The sequence below is a fragment of the Poecilia formosa genome, unplaced genomic scaffold (assembly GCF_000485575.1).
Source record: "Poecilia formosa unplaced genomic scaffold, Poecilia_formosa-5.1.2 Scaffold5, whole genome shotgun sequence".
Classification (NCBI taxonomy): Eukaryota; Metazoa; Chordata; class Actinopteri; order Cyprinodontiformes; family Poeciliidae; genus Poecilia; species Poecilia formosa.
In genome coordinates, this window is record NW_006799944.1 from 6079849 (window position 1) to 6098281 (window position 18433).

The 18433-nt window shown below is 42.0% G+C and overlaps 1 protein-coding gene across 2 annotated transcripts; it reads right to left on the reverse strand.

Annotated features, from left to right (window-relative positions):
• Nucleotides 1-4982: 4982 nt before the first annotated feature.
• On the reverse strand, nt 4983-15681 carry angptl2b (angiopoietin-like 2b). 2 transcript variants are annotated; one of them, XM_007565137.2, is made up of 5 exons: nt 15524-15681; nt 8548-9464; nt 6499-6692; nt 5465-5735; nt 4983-5357 (listed from the first exon to the last, which is right to left on the reverse strand). In XM_007565137.2, the coding sequence occupies exons 2-5, from the start codon at nt 9437-9439 to the stop codon at nt 5158-5160; spliced, it is 1557 nt and encodes a 518-aa protein (XP_007565199.1). In that variant the 5' UTR covers nt 9440-9464; nt 15524-15681; the 3' UTR covers nt 4983-5157. The 2 variants fall into 2 exon arrangements, with proteins under 2 accessions (XP_007565199.1, XP_007565189.1); XM_007565127.2 differs by having other exon boundaries at nt 15215-15681.
• Between the last annotated feature and the right edge of the window lie 2752 nt (nt 15682-18433).

Sequence of the window (18433 nt, forward strand, 5' to 3'; positions counted from 1 at the left end):
AATGCGACAAAAAAAAAATCATAAACACAAGCAATGTGTGAGGGGCTGTACATTTTTTCCAGTTATTCAAACAACTGAGGCAAAAGTGTGGTTTTCTATCTATGGTACAGCTGACCAGTAAGAACAGACTTTAAGGGATTTAACTTTACAAAAACAAATATATTGTTTTTATTAGTATTACTATTATTTATTTTATTTTATTTTATTTTATTTTGGAAAAAAACATACTATAAAAACACATTTAAAACAATCTGTTGCACAAAGGAAAATTCCTCTTATCATTCCCTAAACGATTTCCTGTAAAACTCCACAGAGGATTTGCAGACCGTCTGGAAGAGCATGGAATAGTGGTCACGGTATGTGACTATAAAGTTATACCAGGATCTGCACATCTCCTCAGTTAGGAATCGGTTCACATGCTGAGCTTTTGGAAAGTGGGGAAAAAAATGTTCCACAATATAAGAAGCAAATACCTCACCACTATTTTACACGTTTCTATTTTGAAGCTTAACTAATAACTTCCATATGCATCAAAAGTGTTTTACAGCAGCAACTGGGAATAGTTCTTGTAAACGGTTTGGAAAAAGAGGCATGTTTTTTTTTTTTCTTTCTTAAACTGAGTCAACATTTGCTGTTTTCCTATATATTTTTGAAAAGTCAGATGTGGGAAAAATTCTGGTAAACCTAAACTGCAGTTAGATTACGGCAACATGAAGCCGTGCCTAAAGTCGGCGTTCAGTCAGTCCAGTGGAATGCTCAATTACACAGGTGTCAGACGTGCTGCCACTTCTGAGGGAAAAAAACGCTGAAATGATAGCCGGAGTCTTGTACAACTGCATGTCATGTCTGTCCGTGGTGAGTTATCGCCAACAAATGCCGTGAATCACGTCGACGAAGAGAAGGCAGAGCGGAAAAAGGGACGAAAAGATGGATTTGATTATACTTGATGGTTACGGTTTGCACAATGGTTTCTGATTAATGTTGCACTTGAGAAACTATTCGGTTTGAAAGAAGAAGAAAAGGGAGTTAGTGTTTTGTCACCGTGTGACTCTATTATGCCTGTAATATTCAATAATTTTTATAGCTGCGCCCTAAAAAATTCAAACTCGTATTTTATAAAGACTTTCATGGAGGAATTTTCTCCAGTCTCATCTACGGTGGACCAAAGGATTGTGGGTAACGCGAGACGCAGGGACAGACTTGTAATGCTGAACCAAAAAAGACTGTGCAACAGAATTTTGACTGACTGTAGGTCTTCTCTATTGTACGTTTACACACGTAGTATGTACTAACTTATAGTACATACTATAGGCTAAGTATATAGTATGCAGTATATGCTTGTACACCAAGTGGTGTATTGCGGACAAGACATTAGATTGATAGCAGATGGCATTCATTGATTTACCTCACTGCAAACTCCAAATCTCATAATTACAGGGTCGCTCTTTTTTAAGTACACACTCTAGACAATGGGTTTGTGTTATAAATCCAACAAAAAGACCACTATTTCATTTATAAACAGTCTGTTCTGTAGCATAGCACCTCGTCGAGGCCAGCAGGTCCCAAAGCTCTCCCCACTACGTCCAGTCCCATACATTCACACGCTGGTGGTAATGAAACTACGTTATAGCCACGGCTGCTCTGGTGTAGTCTGACACTGGCAGCCTACCTGTCACTCCTACCATCTTCAGCCCTTTTATATTTAGATTTTTAGAAATGTGTGGAGGACTTTATAAAAATCCGTTGTAAATTCCTAAGCTCGCGGCGTCGCTTGTCCCCTCGACAGATGTTTTCTGTGACCAAGGCTTCTAGTAAAAGCAATTATGATCTTTTCTGTTGTGACTACTAAGTGAAATGGGCATTGCGAGAGGCCAGGAAAGTTAAAGCATTCCTCTATTAAAAGCCCAAGCATGCAGACTTTAACAGATGGGACACAACAATGCAGGCTCATTGAAAGCTGCAGGTTTGAAGGTTCAGGAAATGTGGGCTCCTTTTGTGCTGAGAGAGCAACATGTCAGCTCAAGGTTTTTCCATGTTGGTTGAGGAGTGGGAGCGGAACAGGCCACCCTTACTCAAGGTTTTCCACTGTGGTGAGTCTTCAGACTTGCACGGCATCCAACGAGTCTGTCCTCTATGTTTACGGAGACAATGAAACACTGCCCTTTTCTTTTTTTTTTTTCTTTTTAACCACCATTAAGTTGATTGAGAAAGCAGACGTTGTGTGTTTGTGTATCTGGTAAGTCGCCTTTTAGCAACTCATTCATGTTTTGTTAAGGAAAAGACACTGCTGACAAGAATGACAAGTGGCATGCTCAAAGTCTTAACTTCGTCCTGTTTAAAGCCTCTGTGACATGTGGAAAATAGCCGTTCAGCCAGACTTAACAGCCACTGTGTGTCAGCTTAATGCTGGTTAAAGCGTCTTTGACATTGTCACACAGGAATGCGAGCAATCCCTTCCGTGGTTAATTTTGAACCTGAAACTGAAACTTCATTCTGCGTATAACTGTTCTCCGATTAAATCCACACACGTGTTGAACAGTGAACAAAGGAAAATCTTTCACCTTTCGTTTGCTGTCGGAAAACGGTATTAACAGAGTTGGGTTCATTGCAATGTTAAGTTATTTTCCTGTCACACTGACAAATTGAGGATTACAGAGCGTTTTATCTGTCAGTGGAAGAGACTGCTGGATGCATTAAGTTTACTAGGCTGTCATTTTTCATCAGTCACGCTAACTATACGGGATATTTGACTGTGTGTAGACGCTGGAGCAGAATGTTGGAGGCACAATACTCTCTGAGGCCATATTTAAATATTCAGTGTTAGAAATTGTATATTCAGGATTTGTATGCACATTAGTAATATGACTTGATCAGATTAAACCATGAAATTATAGAAAAAATCTGACACGTTTGGCGTATTAAACCGTCTTCAGAAGATGTAGTTGGGTGTCGCTTCGTGTGGGTCAAACAGCGAGCGATCGAATCATTTCAAACTGATGAGCATCAAATTCTTGTCTGTTCTCAGTGTTGGTGCTGCTTTGTCCTTTTTAGCCTTCCGTTTTCTTGATATACTTTTAATTAGAGATGTTCTGAATCCAGCCGTCGCCGACATCAGGTGCACTTTGAGGTCCAAAGCGCTACGATCAATTTTGATTCATTCGAGTTTTTGACGTAGCCTGAATAGAGGTCTGAGTTTTGAACACAAAAAGAAAATGTAGAAATTTTGAGATTATCTCAATTTACACATCTAAGCGTCGGTCACTAACATTTTTCCTGGTTTTGTTGAAATCATTAAGGTGTTTTCAAAAGTACAAAGTGTTTGTTGTTGCATTCATGGAGCACAAATGGTGTAAGTTCTTAGACATGATCCATTAAATGAATGAGGAAAACATTCAGATATTTTTTTCTTTTCTTTTAGCAGCACAGGTCAGAACTGGCCAATGTGAAATCAGCTTATTCTAATCACTGGTTAACTGATGGGCACATTTCTGCTGGATCAGCAAAATCATTTTAATCCGCTATAAACAAAAAACCGCAGCCACTGCAACTTTCTGAGAATATGATGTTTTCTCCAGATGAAGAAAAGCTCCAGTGTTCCCTCGACAATATCATCTACTTAATGGCCTTGTTGACAAGGTCATTAAATAGATGACTTAATCACATCTGCATCGCCTGATGCAGATGTGAAAGAACTTGCTCAGCTGGATTTGCTGACCTTCATTATTTAAAATAAACTTGACATGGCTTAGTGCTATGAATAAGTGCAGTATGACTAAAAAACTTTCATATTAAATCTACTAAAAAAAACACACAAAAAAACTTAGTGCTCAGGCAGTTTTCACTTTACTTTTGATGAATATTGTCACACATTCGGTTTTGCTGCTCCTTAAAGCAATCTGTGACAAAGCAACAAAAACTTATTTTGGCTTGATATCATGTTAATTTGTTTGGACAGTCAAGAGCAGAAAGCAGAAGGAAAAGTGATCATTTTCCAGGTAGTGACTCAAAGTACAGGATATAAACTGTGAGTATCGCCTAACAGTTTATATCTTCAAACAAATTCAGGAGGTTAGCTGCAGAATTTATTTAAGGAATCTTTTTATGAGCAAACTTACATTATTAGATTTTCTACTAAATTAATTGAGTCGCAGTTGCAGTCCCCCCCCCACCCAAAAAAAAAAAATAAAAAGAATAAAATAAACACAAGATCTGTACATATTTTATTGCAACTCAATTATGAAAGAACTTTTACATACATTATATTACAATTATCCTATGTACAAACACATTGTGTTGGATTCATTTGCATTGACAAAACAACACATTTATACAGTAAATACGGTGCTCGGGTTTCACAAGCAACTACGGATACCTGCTTAAGCAATTCACAATTTCAAAAATATTTACCAAAAGATGAATGATTTACTTTATTAAATCTTGGCAATAAGTAGATTTTTCTTTTTCTTTTTTTTTCCACCAGATTTTTAATTGAAAAGAAACAACAACTGATAAAATGTTTATGTGTTTGTATGGCAATTTGTGGCTTCCTTTAAACAAAAAAAAAAAAAGAAGACAAAAAAAGAAGGTTAAAAATATCTTGTAGTGTGCACTGTAAAATATGTGCCACAACATAGGAGTCTTTGTTGCAAGTTAATTGTTTTAGTGTTACTGGAAACTACACAGCTTGAAGTAAAATACATAATTAGCATGAAATTAAAGAACAATCACTGGATGCATTTCCTGTGTCGACCTCCTTCGCTTGTTAAGATAGATATTAATGCAGAGCTACTCAGACCGAATAAAAGCACAGCTACCGACACCCCCTGTCTGCCAAAGTGGAGCTAAAACAACTCTGGAGCAATGCGCACTCTTTAAATATCCCGTAGTGAAAAGAGAAGCAGAAACAGAAAAACAAAACAAGAAAAAAATAAAATAAAAATAAACAGCTACAAAAAAACATATTATTATTAAACATATTATTAATTTGGTGGGGAGACCAGCATCACCCTGATGTTTCAATATTGCACTTTCAGGATCATGTTTTGTTTTTATTTTTTTGTTTATTTTTTATTTTTTTTTTGAGAGCTGTCTTGGTCTGGTGGAAATGATGCCAAGGAGTTTCGTGTGATGGAAAACAACACCGCTCCATGTGTGTCCCTAATGGAAGGTGTTCGGGTTCGGACGGATCATCATGACTACTTTCTTCAGTGAGTAGGCTCCTCCCCTGAACTCTGCCCAGTAGACTCCATCTTGGTAGCGGCTGCGGTAGTGTCCTCCTCTGTACCAAACGCCGTTCAGATTTGAATGTGCACAAGAGTTGTACCACCACCCTCCCTTCTGATAGTGAGCGCAATTTCCTGAAAAGATTAGAAAATAGCAAATAATAATAATAATAATATCCTTCCGATAATGACAAATGATGCTCTGCAATCTGTTTTTAAAAAGCCAAACTTTTTTATTTTACCTGTGTACGCATCGTGGTCTCTGTCCAGCGTCGTGAACTGTTTGCCGTTGTGCCAGGTGAGGGAGTCCCCGGCGTTTCCGTGATACCGGCCCACTCTGAGCCTGTAGTAGTCAGCTTCCGGCTCCACTCTGAAGCTGGCGTACTCTGCAAACACTTTCCTCCCAGACCAGTCCTCCAGCGTGATGAGCAGCTTGTAGGTTCCCTGGTTCGTCAGCCAGTAGATGTTTTCCAGACCGAGCCAGTACTCGCCGTCTATGTTGCCAAATCCTTGCTGTGGAGCGAGGAGATAAGAAAAACAGTCAGAGCGATTGGGAAACCCTCACTGCATCGTTTGGGCTGAGCTTTGCGCTGCCTGTTTGCATGTCTGCGGGGATGCCTGCAGGATAGCCGCGTACTCCGTGTTGCTGAAACGTGCTGTATAAATAAACTCGACTGATTGATTCACAGGCCTTTTTCGGGGCGGCCTCGGTTTTCGGCTCTATTGTTTGTCGTCAGGGAACGTGATTATTAACGGAGCCTTCTGGTCAAGTTTATAGCTGGTATCAGCTAGCCATGTTTCCACTGTTTTATTGTTATTGCAGCACAGCAGGACTCACTACAGCGAGTGAGAAACTCAACAATCTGAACGGTTTCTAACTTCTTTGATCTGGCTGCCTTCACGCTAAGTTGGCCTGGAGTGCCTTGAACCAGGGAGGCATTCCTCTTCATGAAGAAACGTACCACAGTCAGTACAACATTCAAGAGTCTTTTCAAAAGTGAAGGAAATAAGCTTGTTGCTGCCTCGAACAAAGATATAATCTCAAATTCACTCTTGTAAATTGTTGGACTTGGAATAAAAAGAAGTCCTAAAGGAAAGAGAATGCAAGGAAATTAGAGTCAGCAGCTCCCAAGGATCTAACTGCAATAGATGCTTCTAAAGCTCAACAATAATCTATTCATTAGTTGAACTTTTTACTATCTGGTGGTGTGGAAACACCTTTTGTAAGCCTCCTTCCAAACTATGAGCGCCTTGACTTGGTGTGAAGTTGTCGCACCTTGTACGTCTCCCAGTTCCTGAAGAAGTTGACAGCGCCGTCCAGCCTTCTCTGGATGACCGTCCAGCCGCCCGGGTCCTGTCTCTGGTCGCACCACACCTGCATGAGGCGGTTGGCGTTTTCTGGCTTCACCAGGTACATGCCGCTGGAGGTGTGGCCGTCCTCGAGCGCCTGCAGGCAGTCTCTGAACGGACCTTGTCGGGGAGAGTTGAAGAAAACATCAGCACCATGTCAAACTCCATCACTTGCAGCGGTATACGTCGAAATATTAGAATCCCACTTTGGTCAAAGCACTTTGCAAAATGCTTTTTTTTTTTTTTTTTTTTTTTTTTTTTCAACAAAAGTTCTTGTTAGAACCGTAAAATTGACTTTGGCTGCTTTTCTCATGAGGGAAATGACTGCTGGGCTGCACAGCCAAAAGAAACACTGGCAAAAGGGCAAAAGGGAATCCTGACTACCGGATGAATGATGAAACGGTAGCAGCAAGTTCCCATCGTGTATTTCATAGAGATCAAAAGTCAAGCATTGTTATTTGACTTATTTTCACCTATAGTGTTTATTTTTAATTATTGTTATTTTCAGTATAATTGCACATTTTTGTGGTGTAAAATCATCCTCTGGGACTGACATCAGATTGACAAATCTCTGTTTCATGCTCTGTTTATTTGCCAAAAAGCTTACTCAGGTTGAAGACAATAGGTTATGGGAACTATTATAGTTGGAATGATGAGGATTTATTGCTTTACTGTGTGTGTGTGTGTGTGTGTGTGTGTGTGTGTGTGTGTGTGTGTGTGCCAGTGTAATTTTTATTCACATCTAATGGGAGATGTAGAAAACCCCCAAACGCCGGCTGGCTCCCTGGCAACAATTTGTTTTGAAAGTGTTTACGTTTTCCTGATATAACACTAGCGTGCGATGCCGACTGGCACAGAATAGTGAGAGTTTAAATACAGTTAGAGGAATTAGAGATGGACTTACTGGGATCACACAAAGAGGGGAGAAAGGGGCCGAGAGGGTTGCAGCAAAGCGTTTGCCGAGAATGAAACGAGATGGAGTTTGAAAGTGAAGGGCTTCCCCTCAATCCCCTCAAAAATTGTTTTTGGTCTATAAAACGAGGCTGGATGATAATCTTCTTCTTGGCCTGTGCTCAGCCACCCATCTATTCTCAGGAATGTCTCTGTTGAGCAGATACAAGCCAGAGAGCTGCCCTGTCCTGGCCTGCTCTGTTCTGCCTGATAAAGTCTGCTCCTTCGGTGGAACATATGACTGATTCTCGCCTGGTGGAACAAATGACATCACCTACTCCCTGTATCTCTGTACCTACCTCACCCCCTCTGGTTTTCTCGTCTTCCCGCTTTGTTCCCCTTTCCGTCTGTCTCTTCCGCACTGTATTGTGTATTCCTGCTTGGTATGCAGCTGTCTGTTTGCGCAAAGGGTTTGCAAAGGTTTTTCTTGTCTTAGCAACATGGATCTGGGCAAGAAATGACTCGTCCGCCTTCAAACAGTCAATTCAAAGGTTGCCAGTCTCATGGTAAGCATTAGAGTAAACTGTCAAAGGTTAAAAACACCCACTAGTCATTAGGGAAATTGCGTGTGCAATTTTTCCCCCGTTTTTTTTTTTTAAACAAAGTGTAGATTTCTAAAGCAAAGAGAAAGTAATAGGCCATGCAAAACACCCTTCACATCAGTTTTAAAATCTACTTACATGTGTTTTTAAAAACCATTTGACCTTGGGCCAGTGATTCATGTTGGTACACACATGTACCTTGCTAGTATACTTTGTGTTTTTTGTGGATTTAATGATGGCCATTAGTAGATATACATCTGAAAAAGACGACGGACAACAGCTTTTCTGTTCTGACAACCAGTCCTTTGCGCTGGGGAATGCATGAGATCTTTTTAAAATCGCTCTTTCTGGAAGAATGGCAAAAGAACTGTTCTCTCATGAATAGTAATTAGGCAACTCGGACACAAAAGGTTCTTGTTTTGATCCAGTGTTCAGGATAGAAACTGTAAGAGAGCGTCTGAAAAGGAGTTTAAGTTACTCACCAGATGGTTTGTCAGTGGTAGATGGGCTGTGTGTACCAACGGGCATTGTAGGAAGGGGCGGAAGAGACTTTTGGTCGCTCTGGATCTCATTGCTGATTGGGTTGTTTATGCGTGGAAGGAGAGGTGGCTGGTAAGGTGGCTGGTAAGGCTTGTTGAGAGGTGGAGATGGTGGCGGAGGAGGTTGAGGTCGTGGCTGCGAGGCGGGAACGTAACGGGGAGGGTGTCGGCTCTGGCACTGCTCCTCCAGCATGGCAATTATGGCTGACTGGTTTGTGGCTAGGGAAGCCAAGTGCTGGTACTTGTGCTCGAGGTCTTTGTATCGACTGGTGAGCTGCTGCATCTCTGAGGTTTGGTTCAGGATCCGGTTCTCCATTTGGGCTAATTCCAGAGCATTGTCTCTCTTCCTGATGATCTCATGGAGGAGCTGCATGTACAGCTGAGTCACTCTGGAGTTCATATTTCTACTTTCCTTCCGCAGAAGCTTGACCTCGTTGACGATACCTCCGTCTACCTCCACCAGCTGCTGAAGGGTTTCGATCTGCCTTTTCTGTTTCTGGAGCTCCACGTTCAGCAGCTCCAACTCTTGCTTGTGGACCCGATTCTCCAGCATGGCCTCGGGCTCCTTGGAGTTCACGCAGATGGCTCCAGTCACCTTTTGTTGAGGCACGATAAAAGTGTAGGAACACTTGTCCTGTGGCTGTTCAGCTGGAGCACGTTTGCTCCTCCCAGCATACAAAAACTCTCCTTCCAAATCATCCTCACTGCTCCCAAATTCCTGGGTCTTATGCTTGCCTTGGCTATTGTCCGACAGACTTGCCTGTGTCTGCTGGACGCCCCAACTTAGTCCATAAACCAGAACGACCCCCAGCAGGACCATTGAAGGGGGCTCCATGTGTTATTGTCCAATTCACCAAAACCTGTAGACAATTAATAAGAACACAAATCAAATTATGATTACAAATATTTGTTTGAAATTGTCCTTGTTGATCCACCATACAAGGCATTCACAATTTTCGCTCATGCTGCGAAACTGTCAGGATTTTGAAACATCATCACTTTGACATTCGCCATTGGATGCTCGTCAGTATCGAGGTTTTAAAAAGCTGTGCTTCAAAAGTACAACACTTTTCCATCGTACTATTTCTGTGGTTTAAAAGTCTTTTCAATGATATAATAGATTCGGTGTCAGAGTGTATGGAACTTTCTGTGGCTACACTGAGCATAACGTGGGGCATCGCTCTATAGGCTTCTGCTACTCAGCTAGTTTACAAAAGTCTGCTACACTTTTCCTTTGCTCCTTAAAATACAACTTTGGCTTTTGGAAAAGTTTTCAGGCTTTCAAAACACACAAACAGACTTGAAACTAACAGAGCAGCTCCAATCCCAGGCTGGCTACCGGAGGAGACAGCCTGACTAATCAACCGGCTTGTAACACTGGGAAGAGCAGAATGAAGAGTGAAAAGGTCAAATTATTCATCTGTTCTAAGACTAACCCTAACCCATAAATTTAGCAGGTGATATATTCTTGTCAAAAACTACAATTCAGAATCAAAATCAAAGTAAACCATCGTTATCTATAACACTATCGGATATAATCAATATGTTATGTTTTTGCAGCAGCAGAAGGAATGATTCTTGGTTTTCTGTTTTCCATCAAGAAGAGTTAGGGTTAGTTACATCATGTCATCATACGTTTTACATTTTAGTTTGAACACTGTCATGTCAGGAAGCAATGGTATTTTTTTCTTGTACGACCAGTACCTGTTTGACATTAGACGAGCGAGCGCATTCACTGCTCTGCTCATTAAAAGCAGATGTTGCTTGCCTTCTGTCGGGGCACACTCACTTGTAAATTGTGAAAAACATCCAAACACAGAAGCACTGTGCATTAACATCTAAACACCAGCAGGTTTCGGCACTTAAAATACTTGGTCCAACCAAAAAGAGCACATAATCTGAGGGGAAATTGTTCACATGTGCCGCCGAGCGCAACGGCGGCTACTTTGACTTCCCACGTCATAATAACCGCGCGGGACGCCAATGATGTGCAATGCAGAAATTGCATGGTGCCCGCTCTGTTCTCAGTGGCACACAAGGAAAACGTAATTCATTGAAAAAATATTTACCTTCCAGCCTGACATGTTTGAATGTGATCTCTGCAATCAAAAGCAACACCTGCTGTCTGAAAGCCAAGGACAATATTTATTCTACCTAACAATGTGCCCGATCTCTTTTAATCAGATAGATTGTTGCGAGGCGAGTGTTTTTGCTTTGTTCTGGCTCTGGCTCTCTTTAGGCAACTACCACAGTCTGTCTTTTACGCACAAACACTCTTGCTTTGTTTGCCGGGGCCCGGAGATGGAAAAGCTGAGGCACTGCTGGGATGATGCAACCCAAGTTGCTATTTTAAATACTGATTGGGTTGCATCAGTCAGGTCTGCAGCCTCTTTTCATGACATGCTAGCACGGAAAGACAATTCCAATTATGTAACATCATGGTAAAAGGATTGTTGTATAACATAATTCCTGTTGGACTGAATCACTGATTCAATGTTTGGTATTGTTCTTTTAATTTTAGACTTTTTTTTCCTGAGATACGTTTTCCTTGTTAGCCGACCTTTTTGAAACAACCCACAACTTTCATTCAGAGGAATGAAATTTTTTTTTAAATTTCTCATCTGTTTGGCCTCAAACAAATGAGTGATTATTCTTTTTATTAAAACCAGTAATTGCAGGTTTTGAATATGATGTAGTCTTGATAGACATGGGGTTAAAAAAGGGCCACAGACCACTGTAACTGCTGCATAAGCATAATGAGTCACTGAACTTATGAGGGGAACCTGAGCGAAAGCTGCTGCAGGTCAGAATATGGTGCTTTTCTGAGCCTTGCACCTCCGGAGTCTAATTGTTCAGTCATAAAGTCTTATAAATTGTCCGATAGTCACTGCAGAAGGATCCTCGCACAGATTCTACACAGATTATCCTTCTCGGAGATTTGAGCACAGAATAGGGCAACAAAGTCAAAAAATGTTTTAGCCTTGTTATGTAATGTGCGGGAACGAAGCCAGCACATTAGAGTGGAGACATAGAGAGGAGAAATGCAGCACTTCTCAAGAACACGACCCTTGGCGAAATCAACGCTTCATGTTTGATTTATTCAAGGGTGTAAAACATCCTTTAATTTGTTTCATTCAAAAATCTACTGCAGTAAAACAACATAGTAATTGAAACCAGTCGTAATAATTTAAAATATTAAATTATTACGACAATAGAGCATTGAATTTTGCTCTATTCAATCAGAGCAAAATGCTTGTATAAACAGATCTCACTCGAGTTGGTGGATTATTCCAGATTCTCTGCCCAATTCGGCTTTAGCCTAACCCTGCATACATACTCTGTTCCCAGTACATAAAATGCTCATTTTAAAATTGATTTTAAAATATACCAGAAGCCAGTTCAAGCAGTCTTTCATCATTATGTTGTTTGATTCTGATAATAAGGTAAGTAGTTCAAGTACAGAGTGAGTCAACCCAAAATGCAGTGATCCCTGTGGGATGAAACAAAGTCGGATATCATGCTCTCACAGTCTGGTTGCGGTCAGTAAGGCCATCTTAGCAACAAAAGAAATTTTATTAGTAAGTTCAAAGTCTGTTTTAAAAAAAATAAACCAAAGTGTGTGGCTGTTGAAAGGCTAAACAACTAGAGGGACCGTGGGAGCGCCGTGCCAATCCAAATCCGTTGAATTCTCAAATACAGAGACTTGCATTGCTTTTGTTGAAGTTTTATATGCCTCGAGGGAAGTTTGTAGTGATTGAAATGATGCAGAACTACCAACTTCCATATGGAGATGTGTCTGTAACACATTAGCAAATTAATGTAAGAACATATCGCGTTTTCTGATTACTGATTCCAGCAGTAGAAAATGTAATCTAAACAGGATGGGGCCAAACATCGAGCCCTGAGGCGCTCTAATGAAGAACATGAATTGGAAAAGCTACTGTTTCGGACACAGGGCTGACTCCATTTAAGTGCAGTGTTCCTAATTCCCTTACAGATGATGAAGTAAATGCATGTTGTAATCCGGTTAATGAAAACCTCCTGGGTTTGTGGTGCAGAATATTCTTCTTATTTTCTTCAAATCATTGTTAAGCTTTTTTAGAAGATCTTAGCATGGGACGAATTACTGCTCGTCATAGAATCCATGTACTCTAAGAGTCTATAGACTCATAGACTCTTTCCAAATGTGATGTAACGTTCATGAAGAAATAAAAAGGGGAAATGGAATTTTAAAAAGGTCACGTCTTCTTCTAATTTTGTATTAGGCAATCTTTTTGGCACCACAGCATTAAAGATGTCAGAATTCCTTAACTGCAGACAAAGCCGGCACCCGGTGACATCACTCCTGCAAGTGCTGATTTGCAAAGCGAGGGCAGCCGCAGTTATGGCTGTAGCGCTCCCTGAAATAGTCACATGTCATAGAGGATTTTCTAACAAAACGGAAATAATAGCTTACAAATCGTCCTACACCAGGATAACAGAGCATCTCAGCGCTTGTTTCTTGTAATGTGTTGATGAGTTGATGAGTGTATTTGGCCAGTGGGTCTTGCGGTTTCTCCCCTGGAACATGAGCCTGTCTCTGTGTGCAGCCATGTAATTTCCCCTGCTGAGGAGGAGTCCCGTTTTAGACATTGTTAACGTGGAATCTCCTGCTCTGGGCTTCGCCACACTTCAAAGATGATGAGGAAGGGAAGTGTTTGCAGCTTGCAGTTGAAATGCGTCTCTGTAGGTATGGCATCTGCATAACTGCAAGCGTGTTTTTGGGGATAAAAAAAAAAAAAGAAAAGAAAAAGATAAAGAAACGCAACACTCGCTGGGTGCCCGTCTCCCGGAGAAGAAGAGAGTCCCATCTGTCCTGACGGAGGCAACCTGTTATTAACCTGTCCGCAGCCTCCCAGAGGGAACAACAGAAAGCCTTCACCTCCTTGTTTGCTGTTAACAACCTGCGGCTTTTTATTGTCCTGGAATCGGTTCGCCAAAACAAGTTGTGCTTGACCGGGCTGTAACTACGGTAATTAACAGCTGCTTAAAGCGTCAGACAAGGCTTGAGCTGCTCACGGCATAGAGACGAGGGAACGACGAGCCGTGAATTGGCAGTGTCTTGGAAAAAGTCTGCTTCACACTAAAATGTTTTGGTTAAACTGTCCTCAGGTGAAAAGTCTGTGTTTACACCACTCCTCGTGCTGGACTTCTAGAGGGGGGCTGGCGCAGGGGTGGGTCACTGCTCCTCTGAATGGTCATGCTCAGCACATATTAATTAGAAGGTGGGCAGCTATGCTCAGCCTGGCTCGTATCTCTCACCCCCAGCCCCTCTCATTTCAGCCCGAACATGGCATTCCTCACATTCTTCATCACCTCATTAGAGTGAGCTGCCACGCTCATATGGAGAGCTAGTGGCAATGGCAGACAGACCCTCTGCACGGAGAACTACCACCGCCCCAATCCGTGTCATGCCTATAACATAAATCCACTGACCCAGTTCGTTCCCGATGTCCTACTTTCTATGTGAATGCTTCATAATCGCATCATCGTCCACGAGGGGAGATCACAACACGACCACACAGCACCTCATTTGTCAGTAGCTGAAAGGATGAGGACACTGTACTTTTTGGGAGGGAGGAGGGCGGGGGGGGTAAGTGGGGGATCTGTGCAGCGTGTAGGAATCAGTGCCAGCTCTGCAGAGAACGGTCTCTCGCATGATACCCAAAGTTTTCTGGATCATGGTCAAACTTAATTTGCCTTTCGTAATCCACGCTATTACCTTGCTTTGACTGGAATCACTCTTTCCTTAAGCATGTAAGCCATGAAATGGGAGCGCTGATTAAACTCGACCACCTGCTCAACTTGCAGACAGCTCAGCCTCGGTTTCTGTCTTCCCTCCCAACGCAGTCGCCTGTGCTTTAGGTCTAATCACAGAGAGGGAGGCAGAGGGTCTTTGGGAACAGTTTCGATAAGTTCCACCATTGTACCTCAAAGCCCCTTTATCCAAACACTCCTCTGGCAACAGGAACAAAGAGGGGATTCAGCCTGCCTGTTTCTCTATCCCCTTGGCTCAAGGGGAACATCCTGAAGCGGTATGCTTGCCATAAGACGTTATCTTTTTCTGCCTCTCATTAGAATAAGTAGCAAAATGTCACTCAAGGTTTCCCATGAAAATTAGACATTACAAAACTGCCATTGCACTTAATGTTATTTTTTAAAAAGCTTTTTTGCAACAACAACAACAACAAAAAAACACTTCTGCAGACAACACACGTCAGTCAAACCTGTTCTCAGTTAGTCACGTTTCCTTTTCTTTTTTTTCCAACAGCATCCTTTATGTTCCTCGGTATTTACTGGCACCAAACGGTGAGTCAGATAACAGATGCTGCGCTACCTACCACTGGTGAATCTGTGGTGACTCAGATCGACTGTGTGAGCCAAAGTGTGACTCCTTTGCAAAATGGGAATCATCAGGGCACATGGTTTTAACAAGGCATCGGCCGTGGGGGAGACGATCACTTTCCCTGTCAGATCACGACCGCCGTCAGTTTCCTTTCAACTCTCTTTGCAAAATAAACCCACAGAATAAGATGCATGCACAAACATATTAAGATTACTAAATGCTTACAAGACAACTGCACAGTGTTGAGGAGGTTCTCAGTGGCTTTGCCCTTCTGCCAGACCTCTTTGGAGATCGCCTTGGTAGGAATTCATCCCAAGTCAGAAAGTTTCACCCGTGTATCTTCTCTCTCCTCGTCCAGTCTTACTCTGAAACGCTCACCTCAGTCCATTCCAAGCAGTGGAGAACTTTGTGATTAAAAGGCTGTCACTTGCTCAACAGTTGCCCAACCTCCCAGACCCTCTTTGGCAAACATTGAGTAAACAGTTCAGAGATCCTCTTGAAAAGTGTGCACTCTGAGAAAAAGACAATGGGTACCTTCAGACGGATGTTGGAGCTTACTTTCCTGCCAAACGGTGAGAGTCCGGGGCAGGATGTGTGCTGCCCGTGGCCGGTTGGGAGAAGACTGTCACTTTTCCGAGGGCTGAGTCCATCACTTCTGCCTCACGGCTCTAAGAGGCTGTCTCTCTCCACCGCACCTCTCTCACTCCTCCCCTCCTTGGTGTACTTAAATGATGAAAAATGCTCAAGCTGTTTTTTTTTTTTTTTTTTTTTTCACCAGGGCAAATCCCCCTCCCTCCCTCTCCCCCCTGTCTGCCCCCTCTCTCCTCCTCCCCTTTTCTCCCTTAAAATGAACACATTCTTGTTTAAAGCAACAGCCGGCTTCCTCCACCCCTCCTCCCCGACGGTACAAAGGAGATCCACAAGCATGCACAACGCAAGTTATTCAGACACACTGCTCACATTTCAAGCGCCCCCTGCCCCCTTGTCACCGGTTCATCGCCGCCACTATTTCTGGCAAGGCTTGCATTGGTCGCTCTGGTTGAGGACATATGTGGCATTGCATCAGTCTGATCCCCACTGGGCACAAACGGCCACCTGCCCTGTGTGCGCGGCAGAGGAGGACGGACAGGCTGGAAGCAGATCCAGGTGTTCAGCTCTGGTCTGGTTCTGTGACATGCTTTCAGAGCCTGGAGGTGAGATGTGTGAAGCGGGCTGCGTGTCTTGATGCCGGACCGACTCTTGCAAGGGCGTGATTACATCATTACTGTGAGAGCACACTCGTGTCCATGTGCTTTGGTGGATGTGAGGATATGAAACACGTCAGTGGAGTGTTGTCAGTCATGCCAGAGGTCTCCTATTTTCTCACGCTATGTTTTGGCTTTTGGTTGTGTTGCCTGTTTTTCATACGATTATTTTTTCTTTGACAGCTGTGATGTTGGTACATTTCATGCTTCTCTCAGGATCTTTTTTTTTTTCATTGTTATGTATTTTGTTTAGTTTTTTTATGTTTTTATTGTTTTTTTTTAGCCAAGCATATGTTCTTTTCGTGAGTGTGTGTGTGTGTGTGTGTGTGTGTGTGTGTGAGTCATAAATACTTCAGAAAGCAAAATTACAGAGGAATTGTCGCAGCTTTAGAAATACGTTTTTAATTATTTCTAACAGCTTCACTGAAATGTAATTGTTTCAGCTCAGCTTGGAGAAGCACCAGACGGGCAGTGGTGGTCACATGTTTGCACTTTGTTTTCCTGCTTCTCTCTCTCTCCCTCGCTCTCTCTCTTTTTGTGTTTTAGCTCTAATGAATAATAATTAAAAAAAAATAAATAAAATCAGTTTAACTCTGCCACGCCCCGATGGTCCTTGTCACGTTTCAGTTTATTACTCAGTTTACAAACCTTAACTTCACAGTTTTATTGTAGCTTGGTGATAAATAAAACTTTCCATTATGTTTCACAGCAAGCTTTAAAAGTCACAGGATATGTGATTCTCCCTCACTGGGTATAAACAGTTAATAAGTTACAGATGTCTATTTTTCTTTGGGCTTACTACTATAAAGTTAAAGCACTAAGTACTTGGTTGCATTTAAAATAAACAAAAAGGAAGTATTTAGCAGAGTTCCTACCACACCAGCGTTGCTCGGATGTTTGATATCGGACAGCTTTATTTGTAGTTTGTCTCCAAATATTGTTTATTTATACATTGTGAATAAATGCCTCGCAAATGCAAACCGGATGTCTTGCAGCTGGTGCTTGAATTCCTTAAAGCAATTAGGCATAATGTGCAAGACTGCTGGTTGGCATTCTTTCATATTTTTCAAAAAAATTATTTTTTTACCCAAGAATATGAGAGTTTTTCATGTATGTTTGCAACGATCATTCAAGACTGCGACATTTGTTGCTTTTTCAGCCGGTGCGATCCGCTTTCCCACTATACTGCGTCAAACAAGTCAAACTCTTTGAAAAACCTGTTTGTTCCTCGCCTGTGGTGGCGCTGCACCAAGAACTGCTGAAGGAAACGACATAAACACCTCTGAAGGAGACACCAGGCAGTACTTCCTTATTCACAAAATGTGAACAAAATTGGAGTGGCGTCAGATTTAGCACGTTGTCTTCGGTAAAAGACTACGAGGCATTTTTCTAGACTTGTGCATTTGTTTTGGTTGTATTCCCCTGTATGCTGTCCACTGTAATGACCACTATGCATGAAGTAATTAAATTGCCTTCAGTTCATATCTGAGAAACCTGTTTAGAACAAAACTTACATTCACTTTGTCGTAAAAACGTCAAAGCTCCATTTTGCATTACACACCCCAGCACTAAAAACTGTTTCCAAATTACAGTACATTGTGAACCTTTCTGTTACATCCCTGCCATCTCATTCTGAAAAGCTGGTGAATTACTACCTGCTGCAGTTGCAAGTCAAAAGCTATTTTTAACCAAGTTTGGGTCTTAACAGCAATATGTCCAAGAGGAAAAGCCAGACATCCCTGTCCCCGACAACATTCTCCAGCTCGGTGTGTAGTACCTGCAGCATATTCTAAGACAGCGAGTCATACCCAAAGAGCCAACAAAGAGAGGCGCCCCGAAAAGGCATCCTGATCCTGGACATCTTAACCGATTGCCTTTGATGCGGAAGAGCAGCAGCTCCAGAAGGAAAAAATGTCTTTAACAAATGACCTCATAAAAATAAGTGTTATCCAGAGAATATTACATAAGTGATTATTTAATTTTCCATGTATGTTTTTCTGTGGACAGATCATCTGTTGTTCAGTATTTAAAAGTGGACAGCAGCTGTTTTTTTTGTGTGTGTGTGTGTGTGTGGGGGGGGGGGGGGTGTGGGGAGTTCACTTCAGTTTTTAGTGAATGGAAACGTTTTAGCACTTTCTCCGAGGACAGACTGAGACGTTACAAACGGCTTGACAGAATAAAAGTCCTTGGATTGCCAAGA

Excerpts from the sequence above, each read along its gene's own strand:
- angptl2b (XM_007565137.2), bottom strand. The coding sequence starts at position 9,439 with ATGGAGCCCCCTTCAATGGTCCTGCTGGGGGTCGTTCTGGTTTATGGA. Across the intron at positions 6,693-8,547 it reads TACCACTGACAAACCATCTG|GTCCGTTCAGAGACTGCCTG; the intron begins GTGAGTAACTTA and ends CTCCCCGACAAG. Across the intron at positions 5,358-5,464 it reads AGACCACGATGCGTACACAG|GAAATTGCGCTCACTATCAG; the intron begins GTAAAATAAAAA and ends TAATCTTTTCAG.